The sequence below is a fragment of the Rhinatrema bivittatum genome, chromosome 3 (genome assembly GCF_901001135.1).
Source record: "Rhinatrema bivittatum chromosome 3, aRhiBiv1.1, whole genome shotgun sequence".
NCBI lineage: Eukaryota > Metazoa > Chordata > Amphibia > Gymnophiona > Rhinatrematidae > Rhinatrema > Rhinatrema bivittatum.
This window is the reverse complement of record NC_042617.1, coordinates 332,110,155-332,123,189: the sequence shown is the minus strand read 5'-3', so window position 1 is coordinate 332,123,189 and position 13,035 is coordinate 332,110,155. Positions and strand designations below refer to the sequence as shown.

Below are 13,035 nucleotides of genomic sequence, written 5' to 3'. Positions count from 1 at the left end.
GTAAGCTGACGTGACTACCACCAAAGCAACTTACCAGGTCAGGTACATCAGCTCAAAAAAGATGAGTGGCACAAAGAGAGACATTTGCCAGCTGGGTTAAAACCATGCTGATGTTCCACAACACAGCAGGTGATTTGATAAGACGTTTCAAATAAAAGCCTCCACTAAAATTCTATATGATGGTCGTAAGCACCAATTACACTAAGATGAGCCCAGATTGTAGTATGTGATTGTGAGTGTGTGTGTATGTCTGAGAGAGAGAGAGAGAGCATATGTGTGTGTGTAACAGAGTTTGTGTGTGTGTGTGAGAGCGAGCACATATGTCTAAGTGTGTGATAGGGAGCCTGTGTGTATAAGTGAGAGAGAGCACGTGTGTAAATGTGATTGAGAGTCTGTGTATGTGTGAGAGAGAGCGCTTGTGTGTATGTGTGACTGATTGAGAGAGATGAGAACCCCCCCCCTGCTAATTCACAACAATTTCAAGGCACCTGGAATCAAATATTCCCAGGTATGGAGAGCAGATAATTTTTTTTATCCTTATTAATTTTAATTATTGGGTCTTTGTGTCGGCTATTTTTAAATATTTTATTGATGTTTGGTAATTTTTATATTACTTTTTAATCTGGATGTTCTATTCATCAGATGTATTCAAATAATTTGTTCTTTATATTAGTATGGCTTTACTACTATTGATTTTATATTTCTTGATCTGTTTTATGAGAACTGGTGATGTTTCTCTTCTTCCATTGTTGCACTGCATACAAAGTCCCTTGTTTGTTGCAGTTTCCAGTTCAGTTTTTGTCTGCATGTTTCTATTTATTCTTTATGGTCTCTTTATTAGGTGAGGGTCTGCAGATGTGATCGAGTTGAGATATTCTGCTAACGTGTAATTTCTGTAGAACTCTATAACAGTCTGGTTTGTTCTGCTTTTCTAACAGGAGGTGCATTGGTATTTTAGGTCTGGTGTAATATTTGCAGTGTTGTCTTTTCTTAGGTAGGGTTGTTACTGTTTGAGTGCTGGCATTTAGTGCTGTTCTGGTATGGAGGTTTACTATAAGTAATTTCTATTCAGAGAGAGTACTCTAGTTTTCCCTTGTATCATTCTAAACAATAAAAGTAATACTTAGGCTTTTTTTTTTTTTTTTTAAATTTCCACCATGGATTGTAATGAGCTATGTGTCACACATGTAAGAGTTGTCTGTCAGGTGTGTCACAATGGGAAAAAGGTTGAGAACCACTGTCATATTGTACTCCACTTTGATCAAATGTTTCAGAAAGGTGGATTATATATAGAAAAAAAAATCCACTTGTAGCAGATGTCATTCAGCTTTTATATCCCATTGGAGTCCAAAGAGATGGCATACACAACTGTTTGAGATCATGTTTGCAAGATAGCTTATTTGCTCTCAAGCTTATTGAACTAACATTAAACCAATAAAACTGAGTACTTTCAGTTGGTAGCTTTAAAGCTTCTAGGAATGTAAATCCAATTACCTTTCCCCTTCAAGGTGGATGTTTGAAGTATAGGGCTGTCCCTGCACTAAAAATGGAGAGTCCTACTTCAACCATGGCCAAAAATGCCTTTTTGAAGCTCCACCTAATATAAAAATTGTACACTAGGTGGACATCCTTAATTTACCAACATTAATGCATGCCCTGGTGACTTCAAGGTTGGATTACTGTAATGCACTATACATGGAGCTTCCGGCTAAGCTTATTCATAAACTGCAGCTTGTCCAAAATGCTATGGCCCGAGAATAAGCAGGTGGCAAAGTCTGTGATACAGTAACACCTGTCATTAAAGAATTACACTGGTTGCCTATTGCCTTTTGGCTAAATTTAAAATTTTGATATTAGCTTTTACGGCCTAAAGCGGGGTAATATTTCTAACATCCTGCACAAATTAGATAGCAAATATGTGAATAACTTACACCAATGTTTAAAGGGAAAGTATACACATACAGGAAAATTGGTTCTTACCTAATTTTCATTCCTGTAATACCACAGATCAGTCTAGACAAGGAGGTTTTACATCCCTAAAGCAGAGAACAATCTCTGAGGCACTGCTACATAAACGAGAATGCCACCTGCAGTCCTTCAATATTGACCTGTACCCAAGCCAAAGAATTAGAACCTAAAACCCTCTCCAGGGTGAAAAGGTAAAGCAGAGCTGGAATCCCCTGCACTGGAGCCTCTGTCATCTCCAGAACCCCAAAAATGTTACGTACAAAAAACTCTTCGGAATATATCAATCAACTATCAGGAAACAGTCTTTTGGCAGCAACAAGGAGGGTCTCTGGACTGATCTGGATTATTATAGGAACGAAAATCAGCAGGTAAGAACCAATTTTCCTTTCTTGTTCATACCCAGATCAGTCCAGACAACTGGGATGTACCCAAACACCCCTAAACTGGGGGGGAACCTGAAAGACCCGCACGCAACACACTCTCACCAAAAGACGCATCCTCCTGCGCCCACATGTCCAAACGATAATGTCTGATGAAAGTGTGAAGTGAAGACCACACTGCCGCTCTACAAACCTCCTGGGGAGAAAGCTCTTGAAGAATGAACTTTCATCCCCACTGGAATCTTGCAACCCTTACAAATATAAACATAACAAATGGCCTCCCTCAGTCACCGCACAATCGTGGCCTTTGAGGCCTTATCACCTTTCTTTGCATTCCCAAACAACACAAAAAGATGACCTGAGTGCCGAAAGGAATCGGGGACCTCCAAATAGCGCAGAATAATCCGGCGTATATCCAAGAGATACAGTTCTCTCTCCTGCGGAGAATATCTAGACTACTCCGGAAAAGTAGGAAGATCCACTGTCTGATTAACATGAAAAGAGGACCCCACCTTCAGCAAGAAAGAGGGGACCATTCGCAATGTGGCCCCGTCATTAGAAATATGCAGAAAAGGATCCCTGCACAACAGAGCCTGCAACTCCAAAATCCGCCTGGCTGAACAAATTGCCGCCAGAAACACTGTCTTTAATGTCAAGTCCTTCAACGTCACCCTTTTCAAAGGCTCAAAGGGCGCACCACAGAGTACCCGTAAAACCAAATTGATGCTCCAATCTGGACACAGCTTCCGAACCGGCAGTCGCAAATGCTTCACTCCTTTCAGGAATTGAGCCACATCAAGATGTGAGGCCAACCACCTCCCCCGCATCTTGTTCCTAAAGAAACCCAATGTGGATACCTGCACATGGAGCGAGTTATAGGCGAGCCCCTTAGACAACCCCTCCTGCAAATAGGCTAAATCTGGGGAACATCCACAGATAGGGGATCCAATCGATGCTACAGGCACCAGGACTCAAAGACCTTCCAGACCCTGACATACGCTATAGAGGTCAAGGGTCTCTGAGCCTGGAGAAGGGTAGAAAACACCAGTACCAAATAGTCCTTCAGACACAACCGCCGCCTCTTAAATGCCAAGCTGCAAGACAAAATTGATCCTCCCAATCCGAAAATCTGCCCATCACAATAAGAGGGGCGAGATGGGCCAACCTGAGGGGTCCCTCTACGGTGAGATACACTAGATCCGCCAACCATGGGCGTCGCGGCCATTCAGGCGCCACCAGCACTACCGACCCCGGATGCGACTCTATGCGCCACAGAACTCACCCAACAAGAAGCCATGGAGGAAACACGAACAGCAGGATCCCGTCAGCCAAGGACATACCAGGACATCCAGTCCTACTGTGCGGCCTCTCTTCTGCGACTGAAAAACCTTGCCATCTTTGCGTTGGTTCGCATCACCATAAGATCCAACTGGGAAACGCCCCATCTGGCACAGATACGATCCCAGGCTTCAGAAGACAAATCCCATTTCCCCGGATCAAACTGCTGGCTGCTGAGAAAATCCGACTGTACAGTTTCTGCACCCACAACATGAGATGCCGCTATTCCCTTGAGATGGAGCTCTGCCCAAACAAACAAATGCCGAGCTTCTAGAGCACTGATGGCGAACTCCAGTGCTTGAGTACCACAAACAGGCCAGATTTTCAGGATATCCACAATGAATATGCATGAGAAAGATTTGCATACAATGGAGGCAGTGCATGCAAATCTTTCTCATGCATATTCATTGTAGATATAGTGAAAACCTGGCCTGTTTGTGGCACTTGAGGACTGGAGTTCACCATCACTGTTCTAGAGCCACCGCATAACTCTTCATCCTTCCTTGACGGTTGATGTAGGCCATTGTCATTGCATTGTCCGAGAATACCTGGACCATCCTGCCTCTGATCCAGGGAAGGAAGACCTCCAGTGCCCGTTGAATCGCCCTCATTTCCAGGCAATTGATGGGCCAGGTCCTCTTCTCCACTGACCAAAATACTTGGGCAGACCGCCCCAACCTTTGAGACTGGCATCCATGGTCACTACCACCCAGTCTCGAGTCTCCAGATCTATGCCCTTTTCCAGGTTACAGCGCAACAGCCACCACGACAGACTGGATCTGGACTCTTCTAGAAGAGGTAAGGGTAGCTGATACACCTCAGACACAGGATTCCATCTGGATAAGAGCATGTTCTGCATGGAACAAAGTCAGCATGGCATTACCCAAGGCAAGTCTTGCCTTACAAATCTGCTTCACTTTTTTGAAGGAGTTAATCAACATGTAGATAAAGGTGAACCGGAAGATGTAGTGTATTTTGATTTTCAGAAGGCATTTGGCAAAGTTCCTCATGAGAGGCTTCTAGGAAAAGTAAAAAGTCATGGGATAGGTGGCGATGTCCTTTTGTAAATTACAAACTGGCTAAAAGACAGGAAACAGTAGGATTAAATGGACAATTTTCTCAGTGGAAGGGAGTGGGCAGTGGAGTGCCTCAGGGATCTGTATTGGGACCCTTACTTTTCAATATATTTATAAATGATCTGGAAAGAAATACGACGAGTGAGGTAATAAAATTTGCAGATGACACAAAATTGTTCAGAATAGTTAAATCATAAGCAGATTGTGATAATTTGCAGGAAGACCTTGTGAGACTGGAAAATTGGGCATCTAAATGGCAGATGAAATTTAATGTGGATAAGTGCAAGGTGATGCATATAGGGAAAAATAACCCATGCTATAGTTACACAATGTTAGGTTCAATATTAGGAGCTACCAACCAAGAAAGAGATCTAGGCGTCATAGTGGATAACACATTGAAATCATCAGTTCAGTGTGCTGCGGCAGTCAAAAAAGCAAACAGAATGTTGAGAATTATAAGAAAGGGAATGGTGAATAAAATGGAAAATGTCATAATGCCTCTGTATCGCTCCATGGTGAGACCGCACCTTAAATTCTGGTCGCCACATCTCAAAAAAGATATAGTTGCGATGGAGAAGATACAGAGCAGGGCGACCAAAACGATAAAGGGGATGGAACAGCTCCCCTATGAGGAAAGGCTAAAGAGGTTAGGACTTTTCAGCTTGGAGAAGAGATGGCTAAGGGGGGATATGATAAAGGTGTTTAAAATCATGAGAGGTCTAGAACAGGTAAATGTGAAACGGTTATTTACTCTTTCGGATAATAGAAAGACTAGGGGGCACTCCATGAAGTTGGAGAAAGTTCTTTTTCACTCAACACACAATTAAACTCTGGAATTTGTTGCCAGAGGATGTGGTTAGTGCAGTTAGTGTTGCTGTGTTTAAAAAAGGATTGGATAAGTTCTTGGAGGAGAAGTCCATTACCTGCTATTAATTAAGTTGACTTAGAAAATAGCCACTGTTATTACTAGCTACAGTAACATGGAATAGACTTAGTTTCTGGGTACTTGCCAGGTTCTTATGGCCAGGATTGGCCACTGTTGGAAACAGGATGCTGGGCTTGATGGACCCTTGGTCTGACCCAGTATGGCATGTTCTTAGTCTCAAATAGTCCCAGACCATTGGCACTGACAGCTGAAGCGGATGTGTCTCCTGCGCCTGCAAATGTCACCCTGTCCTACTGGGTATTGAAGAGCACCCCCAGATACTCCAATGACTAGGAAGGCATCAAGTAACTTTTCGCCATTTATTACCCAACCCAGCGAACGCAAGGTGGCCATAACTCGCTAGAGAGGCCTCTGGCACGCCTCCTCTGTCTTCACATGAATCAGCCAATCATCCAAATATGGATGATTGGCTGCTGCCACTACTACCAACACCTTTGTGAAGGTCCGAGGCGCTGTGGCCAGCTCAAAGGGAAGAGCGCGAAACAAAGTGTTTTCCCAACACCACGAAACGCAGAAACCTCTGATGGTCCCGTGGAATGAGAATATGGAGATATGTCTCCGTCAGGTCCGACGACGCTAAGAACTCTCCTCTGCGGATTGCCGCCATTACTGCTATTAACGTCTCCATTTGAAAACAAGGAACCCTCAGGGCTTTGTTCACCTTCTGCAATTCGAGAATGGGCCGAAACATTCCTTCCTTGTCCTTGCTCCTCCCTTGGGACAGGAACAATCGCATTTAGGCTCAACAGCCTCTCCCTCACTGTCTCTCACTTGCTTCGAGAGACGACGTGGGACTCCAGAAAGGCTTCCTTGACAGGGTGAGAAAATTCTAGTGCGTAGCCATCTCGCACCACTTCTAAAACCCAGCAGTTCAAAATAACCATGGCGCACTCCTCGTAAAAGCTGGACAATCTGCTCCCTACCGCTTCTACAGAGGAATGAGTGATGCTGGCTTCATTGCGACTATTTTTGCACCACCAGCCCCTTGGCCAAAATCTGTAGGCACTTCGAAAGGCCTGTTGCCATCCCGCCAACTGCTTCGCTCCCGCACCAGAGGAGAGCTTGCCTGAATGTAACCTACGCGAATCCCGATCCTCAGGCAACCTATTACCTTTGGACTCTCCCAAAGTCTTCATCAGCTGATCCAATTCCTCCCCAGAAAGGAGTTTCCCCTTAAGGGAAGATTAAACAGCTGTGCCTTGGACCACATGTCCGCTGACCAATTTCACAACCACAAATGCCTGTGAGCCGCAACTGCAGAGACCATGCTCCTGGCTGAAGTGCGCACCAAGTCATATAGCACATCTGCGACATAAGCCATTCCAGACTCCAAGTGCGCAGACTGCAAAGAATCGGCTTCCCCTGACAAGGCTTGTTCTCGTGTCTTCTACACCCAGCATAGAAAAGCTCTCTGCATCATGCTGCCACAAATCGCAGCTCGGAGACTCAAAGCAGAACCTCAAACACCTGCTTTAATTGGATCTCCAACTTGCGGTCCTGAACATCCTTCAAAGCAGCAGCCCCTGACACCGGGGATGGTCATCTTCTTGGTCACTGCCGAAACCGCCGCATCCATCTTTGGCACCTGCAGGAGCTCCAAAGATCTCCTCCATCAGGGGTAAAGCTTAGCCATGCCCCTTCTGACCCACTTCCAGAAAGTCCAACTTCCGGTTCACCAATTTGCGAATCTTCTTCGGCAAGGGAAAAGCACTAGGCGGGCCCCACAGTCTATCCAGGACCGGATTCACGCCTTCATTATCCAACTACACCCTGAGCCACCTTCACCCCTAATTCCTGCAACACCTGCAGAATAAGGAAAAGCAATTTATCTTTCTTAAACAAGCGGATCACCCTAGGGTCATCCCCTTCTGACACAGGAAACTCGACCGGGTCCAGATCATCCTTATTCATATCCAGGTCCACATCCGCTTCGGCCCCCTGCAAATCCAAAGGATTCTCTGGAATATCAGAGTCTTCCCCATCCCTGGGGTCAGCCTCTGGACCTGCTCAACCCAAACTCAGGTGTCACAGCAGATCCCCAGATCCCCCCCCCCCCCCCCCACAGGGGCTACCTTAGGACTTTTGGCAGCACAATAGGGAGGCTTTCCCCCGCCCCCCTTCCTTGCCAGGATGGCCTTATGGAGGAGAACAAACTGGCGAAAAATCTTTGGGGTCCTCAGTCCCCTGTTCAAGAAGGCTGCCCTCTGAATCTCCTCCCCCATCCTGATCTTCCTGCACCACAGGTGACGGAGGGGGGGGGGGGAAATCACTGGAGTCTGTTGGCCGGAGACCACTGTCCACAAACCCCCGCGGGAACGGCTGACCCCTGAGGCCCACCCCGGGGCAATAGTTGTGGTCCCCAACGAACAAAGGACCTTCTTCTTCAAAAGCCCCCCCCCATTGAGGTTCTTTCATTTCCTGCCTTACAGCTACAACAAAGGGATCTACTTATGAGCTGAGCAGACCAGATCCCGCAGGCCACGCAGGCCGCCACACATGGCTTAGGCACTATTAGGAACTAGGCATGCTGCCCCACAGGCCACACATGTGGCTGCAATGCCACACATCACAAACTGACAGGAAACCTGCATGAGCGGCGCGTGGGAAACACTGGCACGATGGCGGTCAGCTCCAACCAAGAAGCCACGCGGGGGCACCGGCCCAAACGGTGAACAAAGCCAAATTCAGCCACACCCACGGCCCCTGCCAGCACAGCCGCTACCTCCCTCAACGCCTCTGGGGAGAGGGAGAAGGGAACCCCCTCCAACCTTCCCCCTCCTGAAACACTGAACGCTTCCGCTGTCACAGTTGCACTCACCACCTCAGACTGTTCCCTTAAGCCACTGTAAACATAAAAGTAACTCCTTTCTTTTTTTTTTTCTTTTCTTTTTTTTTAAATAGCTTAAAAGATAAACAGGGTATTTCCCTGACAGGCCAGTGAATATTTAGGAGGAGGCATCAGAGACCGTGAAGGAGCCAGTCCCCTGGCTATCAGGACCTCCAGACAGACAAGGATGAACACCAGCCAGGGGTTTCCAACCCCCTGATCGCCCTGCTTCACCTGGGAGTTGGTCCACGAAGAAGCCTAACACTTCAGGGAGCCTCTGAAAACTTCTTCAAACAAATTCTCTCTCTTAATTTAAACATTTTGTCAGATTGCAAGTTTGTATCTATACCATGTGCTGGAGGCAGAGAAATACTGACTGCAGGTGGCACTCTTGGGGGCTGATGCAATTAAAACGCACAGAAAGCAGGTGCTGAGTATTCAGCTCTCGCTTTTCTAACGTGCTCCCAGGCACCTCTCTTGGGGGTGCCTTGCAATATTCTAATTAGAGGTCGTGCTGTCAAGGAGGACGGCTGACTGCGGCTGTCCGCCAGTTAAGAAAACAGAGGCTGAATTTATCAGCCTCTGTTTTCTTAACCAGCGCAAGCCACAGGTTTGGAAAACGGACACTGGTTAACTGAGTTTCCATTTCCTGAACCTGACCATCGGTACTTTTTATTTTAACTATTTTTTTAATCTTTCATTCCTCTTACTTAATATCGCAACATCCTCGTAATATCGCAACGATATTAAGTAGGAGGATGTATAGAAAAGCAACATTTTCTGCTTTTCTGTACAACTTTTGGGAGTGCTCAGAAATTAACACCTGTTCTAGGCATAAGGGGATTAGGTTGCGTGCATTCAACTGCGGGTTAAACAGTGCGCTCAGCTCATCGGTCCCCTCGGTTATGTAGCAGTGTCTCAAAGGTTTGTTCTCTGCCTCTATCTGCTGGTAGGGATGCAAAACCCACTTGTCTGGACTGATCTGGGTATGAACAGGAATTTCCCTTTTAAAAATTATCCCATCCAAACTAGCCATACAAATTAAGACCTGCTAAATTGCATGCAGAAAGTTTTCTGGAAATTTTCCCTGTGTACCTTTGAAAACACAAAAGTATGCACCTGAGTGCAAATCCCTCTCCTGCCCTGCCTCTGAGAACGCCTCCATTCAGTCTGGGTGAACCTATGCGCAAGCATGACAGATTACCCTCAAATCATAAGGGCAATTTCATAACAGACCATTTTCGCAAGTAAAGCCGTGCCTTACCCACAGAAATACCTTTAACTATAACCCTCTGATCGCGCAAGTCCACAGTATTTGAAAAATCCCCTGTCTCGTTATGTGCGGACTCCGAGATCTGGTTAGCTAGAAGTCAGGATCAGCACTTTTGCCATGCTGCCCCTGTCTTGTTCAGCTCCTTACCTGTAGGTGTACACTTGGCCCTCCAGGCAAGCCTCTACAAAACCCCAGCTCTGGTTACCCAGCTCAAGTCTCTAACCAAATAAATAATTAAATTATGTTTTTATTATATTTTAACTGAATCCATTCCCTAGTGAGAGTATGGAATAGCATGTAGTTGAGATTAGAGTTTCTTTTTTAATGAAAAGTTTATGATTTGTACTTAATATTTTGCTGTGAATTTATACTGAGTATTTCTTATTATGTATTGTATTTTGCTTTATTTGAACTTTGTAATATTGTATTTTACTGTATTTTTAATATGTTTGTAACCTGCTTTGGATGTTCCCATTGGATTCAATAAGGTGGGATACAGGTATAAACAGAAATAGAAGCCTTTGTCAGAAGACTTTATCCTGGTAACCAATCAGGTGCAAAGTCCAAGATTAATGAAGTATCTGCAGCCCCATGTTTTCAAAGGGGATCTTCACAGGATGCTTCCATTTGAAAACATGCTTGCATGGCCTCAGCTACTTTGTAAGCAACACAGGGACTTTAAAAATTTCCCCATTGATGTTTAAGTGCTATTAAATTGCTCTATGCCTTTAGGATCTTTATTTTTGTTTTTAGATTTTAAACCTTCCCTGACATTTTTTTTAATTACTTTAGACATTTTATAATTATTTTCAATGCATTTAGTGTGTTTGGCTTTTTTTTTTTTTTACTGGAATAGTTATTACTGGCATTATTTTATGTTTGTGTTTTCCTTCTATTATATTATCATTTGTTGTACTCCACCTTGAGCAAGCTCACGCGGAAAGGCAGACCACAGCTGACAAATAAATAAAATGCAGCTGGAATTGCAGAGCACATGGCTCTGCCTCATGCTGCCTCTTCTTCCTCTTTTCACTGTCCCCTTCGACTTCCCCCCTTTATTCAGCACATGAGGCCTGATGTGTCATCTCAAGTCCATCCTTCTTTTCCGATCCCCCATATCTAGTGAACTGGAATCTTTGCAGATTGTGATGACGATGACTTTTACTGGACCAAAACAAGAACTGTCCAAAGACAAAGCTGTTCCTGTGTTCTCTCAAAAGCTCCTATACACTCATTTTTTATGCTGGTGCAATAAAAGGGGAACATGATAATGATCTAATTCATTTCTTGGATCTCAATACTTCATTTTGCTCACTACTTTTCTTTTGGACAATGGTCACATAAATCAAGACAGATTAAAAAAAACCCAAAAATAAAAACAATCAGAAAACTGGACCATCCGTATTCAATCTAAATTGACTAAGTGGTAGTCCTACATATATATTGAAAGACATTTTCTAGGATTTAAGATTTATTAAGCTTTACAACTGGGATATTTTTGTATAACAATTAGCATTGGACTGTCCTGGAGTTGGAATTTATAAGTTTTGGGCTTTAAACAGGACAGAGACAATAAAAGGTGTCACAATTTGCAAAACATCTCAATAGATCCAGGACCAATTTGGCTAAGAGTACACTGCATTTCTAGTGTCAGCCTCAATGACATTGTCTTGGGTCTTTAAAAAGAGGGAAGCAGATTTATAAGTTAAACAAGCCACATGACCAAATCATGTGATCACCGAGCACTTGAGAATAAACTGGAGCCTCACTTTGTTCTCCTGGGTGACAAGGATGCTTGTCCCTCCGGGCTTCAGAGGTACTTCTTCCATCGCTCCAAAGACATCCGTCTCCACTGAGAAGGTCAGCTCCAGCCCCAGGTCACTGATGTCATTATCCAAAATCCACTGCAAGTTTTTGGCATATTCTGGATCGATTGAGGCCACATCCTGATAGTTTACAGGAATTCCTGTGGAAACAAAGAATGCCTGTGGTAGGTATTGCTTTCCTCACCTGCTCCTTATAGTTATTGTTGGGTTCTGGTGACAGACTGCCCTCTAGAGCTGCAATGGGATAATGCAACTCTGGAAAAATAAGGACAGGGAGGCAGCGGCATCTGCACATAACTGCTAAAAAGTGACTTAGAGCTCAAGGAAGGGCAGCAGAAACAACACACGAGTCCTCAGGGATTAAATCTACAGAAGCATGAGCGAGTCAGAAGCTGACAGCAAAACTGACTATTCAGCTCAAAACCACCTGCATCATGTGCAACTCAATCTACTAATATTTGAAATAAAGCAATCGATGATAAAAGCTAAATTTATTTAGATCCACTTTTTCCCTTAACAGTTTTAAATAATATCCGCCTGCAAAATTCTATCCTTGGAGTTATGGAAATAAAGCCAGTTCCTCATAGAAACTTGCAGACGTGATCCCACCCTGGGCTGCACGATGCTCAGACCTCCTGGGTAAACCTTCTCCCATCTTCCCTCCCAATTTAAAAACGGGTAATGATACAGCAGAGGCTCCTACCCAGGATGTGCTTGTAGAAAGACCTGGTGAAGTAGATGTTGACCAGCTGCCGATGGTACAGAGCTAAGCCCAGGATCTCGCCTGCAAACCGGAAGTAGTTCAGGTGGTCGGGATTCACCGATGAGTTGCTGTTTGGTTGAAAAGTTGTTCCTAACCACCCCCAAAAAAATATAGTGGATAAAGGCCTGTCTTGCAGCACATTGTATACTAACTGAAATTATCTTTAAAGAATGAGTGTTTTTAACTATATATTCAACTTCCACACAGTTATGGACTTAAAAAAAAAAAAAAATCAAACCAATATAAGTTTGCTTTAGGTGTTTGATGTCACACTAGCTCAGATAACTTTTTGGTCCATGTCTGTTGCTGCAGGCTACTGCAGAACCAACCTGGCTGAGGAATATAACGCTGCGCACAGGAGTACAGACAAAGCAAAGCAAATACTGTCAACACATGCTGCGGGATTTGGAGAGGTAAAACAATATCTATTTTCAAAAGTTTCTGTTCAAAATGAGCAAGTGAAAAACATCTTCAGCTAAGATGAATTTCAAAATGCAGAGGCCAAAGAAGCCCTGCCCTGTATAGTACCAGAAGTCTACTGGGAAGCTGGCGTCGCTTCTGGCTGGTTTTGCATGGAAACCGCAGGACTATTCTCCCCCATAAAGATTTTGCCTCTCAAACTTTCTAATGGTCAAGAA

General features: G+C 44.4%; 1 protein-coding gene across 3 annotated transcripts in view; it reads right to left on the bottom strand.

Moving 5' to 3' along the window:
* The window catches only part of HACE1 (HECT domain and ankyrin repeat containing E3 ubiquitin protein ligase 1), a 230,814-nt gene that overhangs the window by 69,562 nt on the left and 148,217 nt on the right, over positions 1 to 13,035 (bottom strand). For all 3 annotated transcript variants that reach the window (XM_029595349.1, XM_029595352.1, XM_029595351.1), the window contains exons 18-19: positions 12,338 to 12,487; positions 11,578 to 11,774 (exon numbers count right to left, since the gene is read on the bottom strand). In XM_029595349.1, coding sequence (XP_029451209.1) covers positions 11,578 to 11,774; positions 12,338 to 12,487 — 347 coding nt within the window. The remainder of the gene's footprint in view (positions 1 to 11,577; positions 11,775 to 12,337; positions 12,488 to 13,035) is intronic.